Source organism: Eptatretus burgeri, chromosome 13, assembly GCF_056783735.1.
Source record: "Eptatretus burgeri isolate ZD-2024b chromosome 13, Ebu_testis_v1, whole genome shotgun sequence".
In the NCBI taxonomy this organism is placed as follows: domain Eukaryota; kingdom Metazoa; phylum Chordata; class Myxini; order Myxiniformes; family Myxinidae; genus Eptatretus; species Eptatretus burgeri.
The window spans coordinates 47,048,012-47,062,054 of NC_140973.1; the positions used below are offsets into that span (position 1 = coordinate 47,048,012).

The 14,043-nt window shown below is 44.1% G+C and overlaps 1 protein-coding gene across 12 annotated transcripts in view; it reads left to right on the forward strand.

Moving 5' to 3' along the window:
- Positions 1–14,043, forward strand: part of LOC147014407 (E3 ubiquitin-protein ligase pellino homolog 1-like) — a 96,271-nt gene that overhangs the window by 67,779 nt on the left and 14,449 nt on the right. For all 12 annotated transcript variants that reach the window (XR_015050756.1, XM_085852343.1, XM_085852335.1 and 9 more), the window contains 3 exons: positions 10,230–10,331; positions 10,940–11,134; positions 11,401–11,589. Coding sequence is in view for 11 of the 12 variants with exons in the window: in XM_085852343.1 (XP_085708469.1) it covers positions 10,230–10,331; positions 10,940–11,134; positions 11,401–11,589 (486 nt within the window). In the remaining variant the exon portion in view is untranslated. The remainder of the gene's footprint in view (positions 1–10,229; positions 10,332–10,939; positions 11,135–11,400; positions 11,590–14,043) is intronic.

Genomic DNA, 14,043 nt, shown 5'->3' on the forward strand with positions numbered 1-14,043 from the left:
TTTCCCCTATCTCTGAGCATTTATTATCTCTGCCACCGAAGGTGGACAGAGGTTATATTATGTTTTCAGCCTTGCCTACCTGTCTTTGATCAGGATATCTCAAAAAGTTGTGGACGGATTCAGACGAAATTTGGTGGATAGTTTGGGTGTGTGATAAGGATGAAATTATTCGATTTTGGTGAAGATCCATATCCAATTTTTAAAAAGCGATTCTTCACCATTGAGTGATGGGGCAAAAACTGATACATAGCACAATATCTCCAAAACTTTTGCATGGATTCGGACGAAACTTGGTGGACGGGTTGGGTGTATGACCAGGACGAATCGATTCACTTTTGATGAAGATCCGAATCTGGATCCGAATACGAGAATTTAAATTTTTTTTTTTAAGTGATTCTTCACCAATGTTGAGATGTGGCTAAAACGATATATTGCAAAAGGTTGTGGACAAGTTATGACAAAACAAGGTGGACGAGTTGGATAGGTGACAAGAATAAGCCAATTTGATTCTGTTTCAAGTCCAGATCTAGATATGGCCTATCGGTGAGATACAAAATGTAAACTGTTCAGCCTGGTGGAGGTATGCACTCTACCGAGTGCCTTTCTAGTTAATTCTTGTAACGTGGATGTTTTCTTTTTTGTTTTGATGCATCTTAAGAATGTGAATACGTTTGTGAACCTGAAAATATATTGGCAGTTCAGCCTACATATCATTCTTGAGACTTACTTATTGTAAGTCATTTTACTTAATAATAACAATAATACGCGTTCATATTCTACAATGTCTGCCGATTTCTCAGGCACGGGCCCCAAAGCAATTTAAACCTGACTGTTAGATATTTACTGGGTGTTCTCACCTGGCACAAACTGGTTTGAATCTTTGGCACCAGTGCTGTGCTGTGGCCTATAAAAAGCCATGTGCTGGCATGCTTCAAATAGCTCCATATTCCTCCCACACTGTTACCACATTCAATCAACTCTTCCTTTCCCCACCCACTCGCACTCTGCTCAGCATGTGGTCTATAATAATAATAATTTTGTGTTTTTCACATGAGACTAACTTTGAATTGGCAGGATGTAACAACACCACCACATTTTGGTACAAGAAAGGTTTGTTGCAAAAAAAGAAGGTAAATTGATTCCTGATGGAGACACTTGTCCTGTATGCATCTCACCGCAGCAAATTTGAACTTGTGAAGGCCATTTCTCCCATCACATTTTTATCTCATCCACATGAAATATTCACTCGATGCACTCCAGTTAACTTCTTATCCATTGAGTTGTCGTGAATTAGCTTCTTGAAGGCCTCAAATGGCATTTTGTACAAAGCAGACCAATGATCACTTGCAAACCTCATACTTCTTGGCTTATCAGCTGCTTTGACACAGTTGACCATATTGCATTACTTGACCATCTTCAATATTGTTTGCCATCTCTGAACCTGCTCTTGAATCGTTTAAATGTTATCTTGCAGATCAATTGTACCTTTACTTTCAACATTCCTGGCTATTCATTTGTCAGTGTTGTTCTGTCATTTTATATATATTTATATATATATATATATATATATATATATATATATATATATATATATATATATATATATATATATATATATATATATATATATATATATATATATATATATATATGTCAGTGTTCCCCAAAGCCCTGTTCCTGGTCCATTCTTCGTTTCTTTTTACCTGCATCCACCTGGTAAAATTTTACAGAATTTCAATATCAGCTTTCACTGATATGCCAGAAATGATACCTCTATATACCTGTCTACTGAATTGATTGTGACCTCTTCCACAACTCAGTTCCAGTCATTCAAATAGGGATGTCCAAGAATGTTCTGAAAAGCAGTGCCCACAATGACTGATGTGCTGGCTTTGGTCCCTCTTCTATCTTTAATAAAACAGAAAAAACTTCAAATCTAGACAGTGAAACTCCCTGATATCTACACAGTTTAAAATCTAGATGTCATTTTCATTACAATTATCCATGTTAGTATTCAGCCCTAAGCCAATACTTTGTTGAAGCAACTTTGGCAGTGGTTATAGCTTCGAGTCTTCTTGGGGTATGTCTGTATCAGCTTTGCCCATCTGGATTTGGGGATTTTCTCCTATTCTTCCTTGCAGATTTGCTCAAGCTCTGTCAAGTTGGATGGGGAGTGTCGGTGAACAACAATCTTGAAGTCTTTCCACAGATTCTCAATGCGATTCAAGTCTGAGCTTTGGCTGGGCCACTCAAGGACTTTCACGTTCTTGTTCTGAAGCCAATCCAGTGTTGCTATAGCTGTATGCTTGGGGTCATTGTGCTGTTGGAACTTAGTCTGTAACTTCGTCTTTGCTGCAGTTTAAGGTCTTTTGCACTCTGAAACAGGTTCTCCTCAAGGATTTGCCTGTATTTGGCTCCATTCATTGTTCCATCTGCCCTGACAAGTCTCCCAGTCCCTGCTGCTGAAATGCTGCCACCACCACCACCATGCTTCCCAGTATGGATCATGTTCGATGGGTGATGAGCTGTGCTCGGTTTCCGCCAGATGTAGCGCTTTGCATTCAGGCCAAAGAGTTCATTTTTCGTGTCATCAGACCACAGAATCTTTTGCCTCATGCTTTCAGAATCTTTCAAGTACATTTTTGCAAACTCCAGGCATGCTGTCATGTGCCTTTTTCTCAGGAGTGGCTTCTGTCTGGCCTCTCTCCCATAAAGCCGAGATTGGTAAAGTGCTGCAGAGATTGTTGTCCTCCAAGCAGGTTCTCCCATCTCAGCCAAAGAACTCTGTAGTTCTGTCAGAGTGGTCATTGAGTTATTGGTGACCTCCCTGATCAAGGTCCTTCTTGCCCAGGTGCTCAGTTTGGTCAGACGTCCAGCTGTGTAGGAAGAGTCTGGTTAGTTTGATATTCTTTCCATTTCCTAATGATGTAGCTCACTGTGCTCTTGGGAACTTTCAACACTCTGGAAATTGTTTTATACCCTTCCCCAGATCTATGCCTCCTCACAATTCTATCTTGGAGTTCTTTTGACAGTTTATTGGACTTCATTGTGGAGTTTCTGTTCTGACATGCACTGTCACCTGTGGGACCTCATGTAGAAAGATGTGCTTATTTCTAAATCATGTCCAATCAATTAAATTGGCCACAGGTGGACTCCAATCAAGTTGTAGAAACATCTCAAGGATGATCAATGGAAATTGGATGCACTTAAGCTCAATTTGGAATGTCATAGCAAAGGGTTTGAATACTTATTGATGCAAGACATTTCAGATTTTCATTAAAATTAATTTGAAATAAATTCTAAATAAAAGAAATTAAAAAAAAATTATACTATGACATTATTGGGTATAATGTGGAGATCAGTGACAAAAAAAATCTCAATGTAATCCATTTAAAATTCGGGCTGTAACACAACAAAGTGTGATAAAATCGAGGGGTGTGAATACTTTCTGAAGGTACTGTATTTCCATCAAGTTTTCTGAAGGCTGACTTTTGATGACATTCATGATCAACTGTCTCCAAACATCCCCATCCTGCACTACTTCTCGAAGCTCTGGCAGAGACAGCTTGGTTGAAGCCTTTACCCCATCCTTCCAGCACATACAGGGTCTGCCTTTTCCTCCTCTTCCCCCAACCATACCCAGCATGGTTGACTTCTCCAGACTTTTTTTTCTGCACACATGGTGTGTCCAAAGTATGATCACATCACTCCAATGCTCAAACCACTGAAATGGCTCTGAGCATCACTGATAACCTTCAAAGCCACAAGTACCTCCTATAAATTGGTTCCTGCCTACATTTCTGAATTTAACACAACCGACACCCCTGCAAGAAAGCTACAATGGAACAATGGCTATATTCTGGAAGGTTCTCACTTAAGGATTAATTATTTTTGCAATTGAGCATTCTTCAGATCTGCTCCTCAACTGTGGAATGCTCTGCCTTTACATTTGCAGTCTAATTTATGTTTTTTAAATCGCTTCTGAAACTTCATAATTTTGCAGTTCATATATATCTTCTTCCTTCTTGAACAGCCACAATTATCTGAACGTTCTTGTGGAGTTTGCGGGGGGGGGGGGGGGGGTTGTCCCAAGTCTTTCACAAACCAGCTGGTCAGGCCAGACGTTTGATGAAGTAGTTAGGGCAGGAATTTGTAATTTGTTCATGGTGCTGGTGACAGCTTGCCTACTCTTCACGAAGTACACTGTGGGAACTTTAACATCCACCAACTAATGCCAGCAGATGGGACTCCCAGATTAAGGTCAATCTAAGGGACACACACCTAGCTTGGCCGATATTCAAACCCAGGTTAGACAGATTAGAGGCATACTCTTGGCCTTACTGCCAGCATGTCAATGTGCACAGGAGCCTCGGTGGTACACATTTCTGTCTACGTTCTCGCTGATGACTTGCCGGCAAGTGATGAAACCAGTTCGATGGCTGAGGGGGTGGGGAAGGGGGGGGTTGAAGCATTGGGATTCTTATTTATGAGCTTTTTCTAAACACTGACTCACTCACTGATTAAAGATCAATACTTTCCACTGACTTTACTGAAAGTTTGTGTGCCAATGGACATCAAAGCCAGTACACCATAAAAAAAATCACAGAATCATCGGACAACATCCATAAATGAAATAAAATGCAGGTGAGTGACGTGAGGCAATGGAGAAGCATCGTAATTTTGTGTGCCGACGGATATCGAAGTCGATACACCAAGAGAAAACGCATAACTGTCGGAAAGCATCCGTAAATGAAAACATAACTAAATAAAAAATCAAATACAGGTGAGCGACCTGACACAATGGGGAAGCACCATAACAGCCAGCATATATGAATATGCTGAAAAATGTGCAGCTCAGGAATCTTAAATTGGAGTGAAAGCACACTGAGCATTAAAAGTCAAAAAAAAAACTTAATCTTTTATTGGTCCTGACATTTTGGGAGCTGTCTCGCTTCCGTCCTCGGAGACAGTTATGAACACGGTTTACATTTTAAAAATAGATTTTGTAATATTGTTGTGGGCCGGGGGTCAGTGGCGAGGATGACCGCTAGATGGAGCAGTAGGGCCGTCTCCCACCGAACACCCGGAATCGAAAGGTCGTCACCCCGGATAACTCCGAAGTCGACCGGTCGCTTAAAGGACCGTGGACGCCAATATTTCAACCACATGGCGTAGGGTAAATTGTCGATCTCCAATATACCTAAATAACCACGCAGTCTAGCTACAGGGGGAAACCACACCCTCGGCCGGCTTTGTCCGAACCGAGTCGCTGTTACCGACTCGGATCCAGCGTAACCGAGCGGGAGTTACCAAAGCCGTGCCAGTCCAAATAACTTACGGCACAAACGGCCTCACTATTTCTCAAGCCCGCATCGTGCTGGGTCAATGATAGAAATGACAGGCAATGAGCTGGAACATTTAACAGGGGATTTATTTTACAGTAATCGGGAAGGGAGACACAGAGCAGACTTGATCACGAATATGCAGGCATTGTACAATGAGCAATCAACACTTACACAATTTCTACTGAAAGGACGGCACCACCACAGACACACACACACACACACACATACCAAAAGAAAATAGACCCGGTTGTCTTTATTTCGCCCCTCGCAGCCAAGGTGATAGACAGGCTGGAGGTCAGAGTTCTGCTGGTACCTGGCAGCGTCCACGTTGCTTGCCAACCTGCCCTTGTGGAGCTTGGGATTCTTGTGGAAGGGCTTGGGAAGATCGGATGCTCCAACCACCATGGTGGGACTCGAACCCACACGGACAACCTCGCACCAAGCGCCAAGGAACCAAGACGAAGCGGCAGACGCCAGCCAGCACCAAGACTGAAGAAAGCCAGCATACCATACGAGATGAGACAGATCGCACCGACAATTATTCAACCCCTCCAGCAAGGTGGGAGGGATCCGTCCTGAGGTAACGCTGCCTCCCATTGGACGGGTGGCGTGTCGGTGGCCCGCCCCCGAAGAGGCTCTGTAGTTGTTTCTGGCCTTCTGGCTTCCCATTGGCTGGAGCGCCTCGGCTTTGCTCGCTCTTCGTCCATTGGCTGAAGAAAACTCCCTGCCCTTCTTCGGAGCGGAGCCTCGATCTGAGGTGATGGAGGGTCCGCCCATGCCTTCAGCCAAAAACACGTGGATAATGAAGTCGGTGCGCGAAGGTTTGGTTGGGTGGCGGAATGAAGCAGGATGTTGTTGTTGGGGAGTATAAAAAAAGTAACTACAAAATAACTCGCAGCGCACACATGAAATTCCCGTGAGACACTGGGGATGGATTCTAACTATACACATATACTTAACGAAATAACTAAACTTTGGGACTGCTGACTGTACAAGAGGCTTCCAAATCCGTAACAATATTACTGTCCTCTGTACACGTGTCTGAGTGCCTGATTGGCTGTCATTCTACCAATGGGGTTGAGGGGCTGTAACAGAAGTTTAGATTGGGGTGTTGGCTTCTGGATTGGAGCCTGTGTCCAGGGTGGTTGTTAATGGCCTGCCATGTTTGCGTAGGTACATGTGGAGGGCTTGGTAAGTTGCGTTGAGGTCAATATGCCTGTTGATCGAGCGGTCGTGAGACCACCATGCCTCAATAACCTTGCGGCTTGCCTTGGAGGGGGCTATCCCCATGACTGGCTTGTTGCCACGTGAAGGAGTGGTGAAAGGTATTGTCGTGAGTGGAAATGGCGGAGGATGTGTCGTGTCTGGCTTCCGCACGTTAGTGCTCAGTCGATCTGGTGGCCCTTTTCCTTGTTTGACGTTGTACAGCCATGACAGGGGATGTCATGAACAGTCTGACATCTGTCAAATCTGTCTTTTATCTTTCGGTTTTGTAGCAATGTCTGAAGAGTAGTTGGGTTTGTGGGCAATGCGGACACTGTGGGGCTGGAGCAGATGACTGGAAAGTTCAGATGCTGTTTTGATGTAGGGTACTGTGACTGTCTTTGTGGGCTTTGTTGTTATGTTCTGCCCTGGTGTTTTTTTTTCGCTGTCATTTCATGATTATCTGTCGGGGATGGTGATTGAATCGCAGCACTTGTCGGACTCTCCGGATTTTGCTTCGTCGATCTGCCCAACTACCACAATGCGACTTAGCTCAGTCCAGTAGTGTTTTTGCACAGCTCATCTTGTGACAATGGGTGGCCACTGTTATAGTCCAGTATCTTGTCCGTGCATTTGGGCTTGCAGTATACTGTTGAGCCTATTTGGCTGTGTGGTTTCCTGGAGAGCAAGACATCTAGGAATGCCAGTGAGCCTTCTTTTTCAACCTCAGAAGTGAATTTGAGCTGAGGTGACCGAGTTTAGGTGGGTGTGTTAGCTTTTGAGTTGATTGGCCTTTATGATCACAAACTTTTCATCTACGTACTGCAGCCATAACTTGGGCCTGTGCTCATCCATTATGGTGGCATCCTCAAAGGCTTGCATGATGAGCTCTGCTACGAGGACTGAGATTGGTGACCCCATTGGTGTTTCCTGTCGTTGATGATGCACTGTTCCGTTGAAGGGTGAAGCATGTTGAGTTCATACACAGATTCACAATCAGTCCAGTTGCAGAGTAAGAGTTGAGGAATGCCAGAAACTTCTCCACCTTCTCAGTTGCAAAAAGCAGAGTCCAGAAGCAGTTGGGTACTGGGAAGGGTGGGTATCGAGAGCAAGGGGTTGGTGACATAACATTTGGAAGCAAACACAGAATTGAGCTATTCAGCCTTCTGCCATTTGAAGTGAGGAAAGGGACGGAGGGGGAGCATACTTCAGAGATGGACTTAACAAGACACCGTGACATTTCAGAGGAGGCAGAGAAGTTTGAAAGTTCAAGCATGATGTTGGACAGATGTTGTTTTCTGGCCCCAATGAGGGCCCCCACAATGCTCGTTGCAGGCTTTGTGGAATAATCTGAGGTTTCCTTTGGTTGGGTTTTCCTCCAGGAAGAGAAAGCAAGTTGTTTCAAAGCAACAGCCTCACCACAGGATTCAGTGTACCATGGGTGGGAAGAAGGGTAGGACAACTGAAGACTCGATGGGATGAATCTGTGAGAGACAGAGACATGGCTACTTGCAGTCCCTGCCAATCTACCAGACTCACCAGCATGGAGATGGCTTTCTGAGAATAGCCAGAGAGAGAGAGATATTGCCTCCAACAAGCACATGATCAGGTGATCCAATTGAAGCAAAGGAAGAGCAGGAGACATTTGTGGGGAAGGTTGCCCTTGGAGACCAAAAAAAAGATGTAAACAGTGGAAGAACAGTTAGTTTTTTTTGTGCTTTTATTTGAATAATTGAAGCATGGGAGATGGCAAGATTTTTAGTTGGCTTGAGTTGCCAAAATGGTTACTCGACACTCTATGGTGACAATTGGATTACAAGTGCATTTGACCTTTATACAGATATACGTGTTTATATACTGTGTTTATATTATTATCTTATAATGTAGCTCCTCTTAACTACAGGGTGCCCCACAGAAAACCAGGAAATTTGAGATTTTGAGATTTATTTTGCTGTATTTTACCATACCAATAAACTAACATATAAATAAAGTGTATCTTTGTTTTACACTACATCTAAGTTTGCTTTTGTTTTGTTTGAAAATAAAGTGTTTCTTTGTTTTACACTACATCTAAGTTTGCTTTTGTTTAGTTTTAAATAAACTGTACCAAATTTCCTGGTTTTCTGTGGGGAACCCTGTAGAACGGAGACCATGAACCACTGTGCTACACCAGCACTTGCTGCAAGGGTCCTGACCAATAGGGGCTGCCTGCCATGTGGTGGGAAGGAGGTGAAGCGGGACGCTGGGTGGGAGGGGAGTGAAGCAGGACGTGCTGTGAGGGGGGGCAGGTGAAGCGGGGTGGGGGTGGGGTGGTTGAAGTGAGCTGTGTAGGATGTGACTTGTGGGGTGGGGTGGGGTGGCACACATAGTGGGGGAGGGATGAGAAAGCATGGATATGGGGGGGGAGGGGGAGGGGGGAGCGGAAGTGTTGCGTGAGGTGAATGTGGTAGCGAGAGAAGCACATGTGGTGTGGGTGTGGAAAGCATTAATGGTCGTGTATTGGCATTCTCTGCACAAATAGACTACTCGTAATGCCCGATTTATGATTAACAGACAGACATATTGACAGGGTTGAAATGAAGAGTTATTGAAAGCAGAGTTTCTCTAATGACAACGGTTGGGATATATTATTTGATGGTTGTCACTCAGGACCATTGCATTCATGAGGTCTTAATGTGCCCTCTTGTGGAGAAGTTTGATCTTGATGCACACTCTAATGGAAATGATTTTTTACGTGTGCTCGTGTCATTTCCCACGTGTGTTTGCACCCCAGCATATGCCAATATCTAGATACATGTACTCGTGTATCTAGATATTTTGGGGGACATTGGGACAGAAGAAAGATATTGATGTTTCGGCATATTCTATCAGTGGGAATATCTCGGTGTTTTCAAATGATGTGTTGGTCGTCTTATTATTATTATTATTATTTTTGTTAACAAATGAGGTTTTTTTTCGTTTGTTTGTTACTGTGGGCCTTGTAAGTCATCTTTGCCTTTGCTCCTTCCAAGATTTTATGTTGAATATGGATTACTGATCTAATGACAATGCCACATATCATTTTAACTGTCTAAATCTGTGAGGACAGTGAATGGTTGATTCATGTGGGGAAGTTTGAACTTGGCTAGGTTACTGACCCAAAGAACATTGCTTTTTGTCACAGATACCATGGGATCATTAACAACCATAAGTTGGTGCATGAAGAGGAGAAGAGGGGGTAGCCAGCTTCATGCTGACTGAAATGCTCCGTGATACAGTGATACTTGCTGACACAGCACTCTTTAGTGGTTTTAGTTGCATTTGCCGCTGTTTGGGAACTCAACAGAAGCTTGGACAGCGTGGAGAACAACACCAGTATAATTCCAGTTTTAGCAGAGAATATTAATTTTTAAGTTGAATTTTCATCGCAAATGGCTCTTCATCCAATGACCAAATGCCAACACTTACCTTGTGAAATTGGTGTTGAGATTTGGTGCTGCAGTTTCATCTCTAGTAGGTGTGAGGTTGGGAGATTATGAGGAAGTCCGCTTGAAATGAGTACGAGTTGTTTTCTCATATTATTGAGAGCTGTGAAACTGAAAGATAAGCTGGCATTGTTCTGTCAGAGACTTGAATGCCATGTTTGAAGGATGAGGCAGCAAGTGTGATTACCTTGTGTTTATACCATTATGCAATGTACAGGCGGTGAGCAGCAAGAGGCTACACAGTGTGTCGTACACGCTATCCCGTACAGAGACCGTTGTGGTGGAATACGATCATGACGCTGGTGCTGACATGTTCCAGGTACTGTGCTGTCCACATTTTGAGACATCACAACCCATTTGACTGATTAGGTTCTTCTACATTTGGGAATTGTGACTTTGGAGAATCTTAAGTTTGCTTTTGATTGATAAGACAACCACAACTTCCTGCAGAAGCTAACTTGCTGACCAAAGGAGCTCTTAGATTTTTACATAAAATGTGTCATTCAACATAAGATCAGGACTTTGTCTTTTGTATGATGATGTTGGATGACATGGTTGATGCATGAAACCAAAATGGTACACTGCACAAAAGTGTGATAAATGTTTCATGTTTGAGCCTGATCGATTACAAAAGCATATTGCACTCTGCCAACTTACTTAATTGTACTGTAACTATAAGTTCAAATGCCATATAGTGTCCTTTGTTGTCCATTGTTTCTTAATTATCAGTTTCACATGTAGAAAAGTACATTGATGTCTCACAATGTAATGTCAGCTACATTGTGTCTTATGATGTTATTTTGATGTAGAAGTGCATTGATGTCTCCTAGTGTCCTTCCACGGTAGTTACTTGTATGACAGACTCGTTTAAATGTTCCACAATGATCTGAACAGACAGGGAAGTGTGACGGTAATGACCTCTTGCAGATTGGTCGCTCTACAGAGAACCCCATCGATTTTGTGGTGACGGATGTTTCTACTTCTGCTGGTGGCAGTGATGAACCCACAGTGCAGAGCACGATCTCACGCTTTGCCTGCCGTGTTGTGTGCCAACGCACTGAGGCGAACTCTGCTCGCATCTTCGCAGCTGGTTTTGACTCGTCCAAAAACATCTTTCTTGGGGTGTGGCAGCAGTCGGAAAACTATAACGCATCGCTTTATTCGTATTCGTTTTTGTTGCTTTTATATATTTTTGCTGTAGTGGTTGTTTCTTGTCTATCAAGTGTCTGGCTTGTTGTTACATAATCCTATTATCATTTCAGTTCTCCTTAATCTGAGCTTAATCTGAGTTTGTCACCATTTGAGTGGCTCCTGCTTCAAAGATTCTGGTGCTCATTGTGTTTAACTTAACCTGTGACTTCTCTTTCCATATATATTTTAATTTTCAGGAAAAAGCAGAAAAGTGGAAAACTTTAAGCGGGCAGATGGATGGCCTAACGACTAATGGAATCCTGGTGATGCACCCGACAAACAGCTTTAGCACTGATTCGCTTCCTGGTCCATGGCGGGAGATTTCTGTTTGTGGAAAGGTTTACACATTGCGGGAAACTCGGTCAGCTCTGTTCAAGGGGCAACTGGTAAGGAATGCATGTTTGGGGTCTCCTGTTGAGAACAGACCTTTCAAAATGATGTCTCTGTACCAGCTTGACAGTGTCTGGTGATGGTGCTTTGTTTCTGTGCTTGTTTGATAATGTCTGGTGGTTGCATTGTGAATGCTGATGACTCTCCTGCAGAAATGATTTTTCATGCCAGAAACACGATTTCTGCCCAAATAGGAAACCTGCTGCACGCGTCGATAAAATAAAATGATGCTTACATCTGGGATTTTCACCCAGCCCCACCCACTTTGTCATGTTTGTCCAACATTTGTTGCCTCAAACTGTTTGAAGATTGATGGAATTGTTTAGAATATCCTGGCCAGCCAATCAAGTTGATAGTCCTTGTAAGAAGCTGTCGCTGAAGTCTTGTGTGGATTGAATTGTTACACTAAAGGATCGATTCATGAGATTTCATTGAAAGCATGGAAAGAAATTGATGCATTTTGGGCAGTGGAAGAAATAGATGTCCAGCATTTGAACATTGCCATCATGTGAGAAGGGCACACTACCCTAGCAGGAATCGTGACTAATGGTACTCTGAAGGAGTACAAAGGTAAGCAGGCTACAGAAATACAAATCTTTGCGTCCCACTGATTGTATCTGACTTTAATGATGTGGGGGCTGCACGATATCCACAACTGCGTCATTCCCACATCTGCTGGCCAGTGAGGGTTTCCCAACAATTCAAAATATAATTTGCACAAGATGCTTCTGACTCCTTTGTCTGTCTCTCTCTCCTGCACTACTCCCATCCTATGCTTTGGTAAACCCAGCTCTTGCCATGGTGGTGCTTTCCTGTTTGTAACTCCTTCTCACAGCCTCTCCTGCCTCCCCCCACAACCTCTTGGAATATTTCTGACTTTGTTTCTCTTCGTAACCACCTCCAAGTTTTATGTGTTGTCTAACATCCCTCCAGCTGTGATAACTCCCTCACAGCTCAGTACACCATCTGTTCGGCTCCTGGAATTGGGTTTGCCTTGCTGTTCATGTTCCCCATCTGAATCCTTTGCTCATGGCATGGAGAAACCAGGTTAGTTTCCCAGATATCATCTATATTTGTCCATTGTCGATTAATATCCTTGTAATTCATGTAAAAGTGCACCGATTTCTGTCTACCAATGTCTTTGTCCTGAGTGTGATATTTGTACAATCTATTGTACAAGGTTTGGATCATTGTTAATATATATATATATATATATATATATATATATATATATATATATATATATATATATATATATATATATATATATATATTGTTACGGCTGTGGAAATTCGCATTACAACATGAAGGGCCCGTAGGTGAGATATCTCTAAGTACATGTGTAGTTAGCCCCAAATCCATTGTCTTGAGGGAATTTATGTGATTCATTCAGGCTGCGACGCTTTGAGATAGCCGTTTTTCTGTTCTATCTTTATTTTGAACCCACCACGTCTCAACCGCCATCACACAACAACCACCACGCCAGCCATCGTCACCAACTGCAACCACGCTCCAGCCTTCAGACAGCAACAACAACAACAACAACAACGCCAACAGCCACGACCTTTACCTTCACAACTCAATCGCGCAAACATCGCATCACCGTCATTCCCAAACGGCACCATAACCATCAAACCACCACCGATAAACCCTCCACCACCCTCACCTCTCTCCTTCTACGGCCATTCCCGCACCACCTGTGAACACTGAGCATCGGGCTATCTTGGGCTCGTTCAGCGGTACGCACCGAGCCGTGAGCGCAAATAGTGGCCTTTCCGAGGGAGAATTCGGATCAAGAACGCTACACGCCCACTTCTGATCCGTCCAATTAGCAAGCGCGGAGCGGCTTGGCCCTGCCTCCAGGCGCGTCTGTGTGAAATCGATATATGCAAGTTCTCGGATCAGGGGAGGTTCACGCCCACTTTTACTCCGCCCAATTGGCGAGCGTGGCTCCGCCCCCGAGGCCATTCTGATCCGGATATTTGCATATTGTTTTCTCCTGCCAGCCTATAAAACGGCGAGTGCAAGGCGAATCGTAGCAGTGTGTGTCGGCAGGGCAGAGTGAGGCGAAGTCATTGGTGTGGCAGCGAGTTGGGTTCTGCAGTCGACTGAGGAGAGTTGCACGAAGAGGCAAAGGAGCTCGGGTCCGAGGCGAGAAAGACTGCAGTCGGCCACGAGGTCGCGGTGTGAGATCGCTCGTCGCGGTACCCAAGCCAGCCAGCCATTCTCCTCCCCCAGGGCATCAACAATTCCCCCTTTCCCCCGCGTTAAGATAGTGCAAAAAGGGGGCCCCGTTCCGACCCCACTCCAAACGTCGTGCCAACGAAACCCGCCAAGGAGCACGGAGTCAGGGCACAGCCACGCGGCCACATCTGCGGCTCGTCCGCCAACGCGTCATGAGGACGCGGGTAGGACCCCCCCCCCCCCCGGTCTCGCGGACCTGGCCGCTC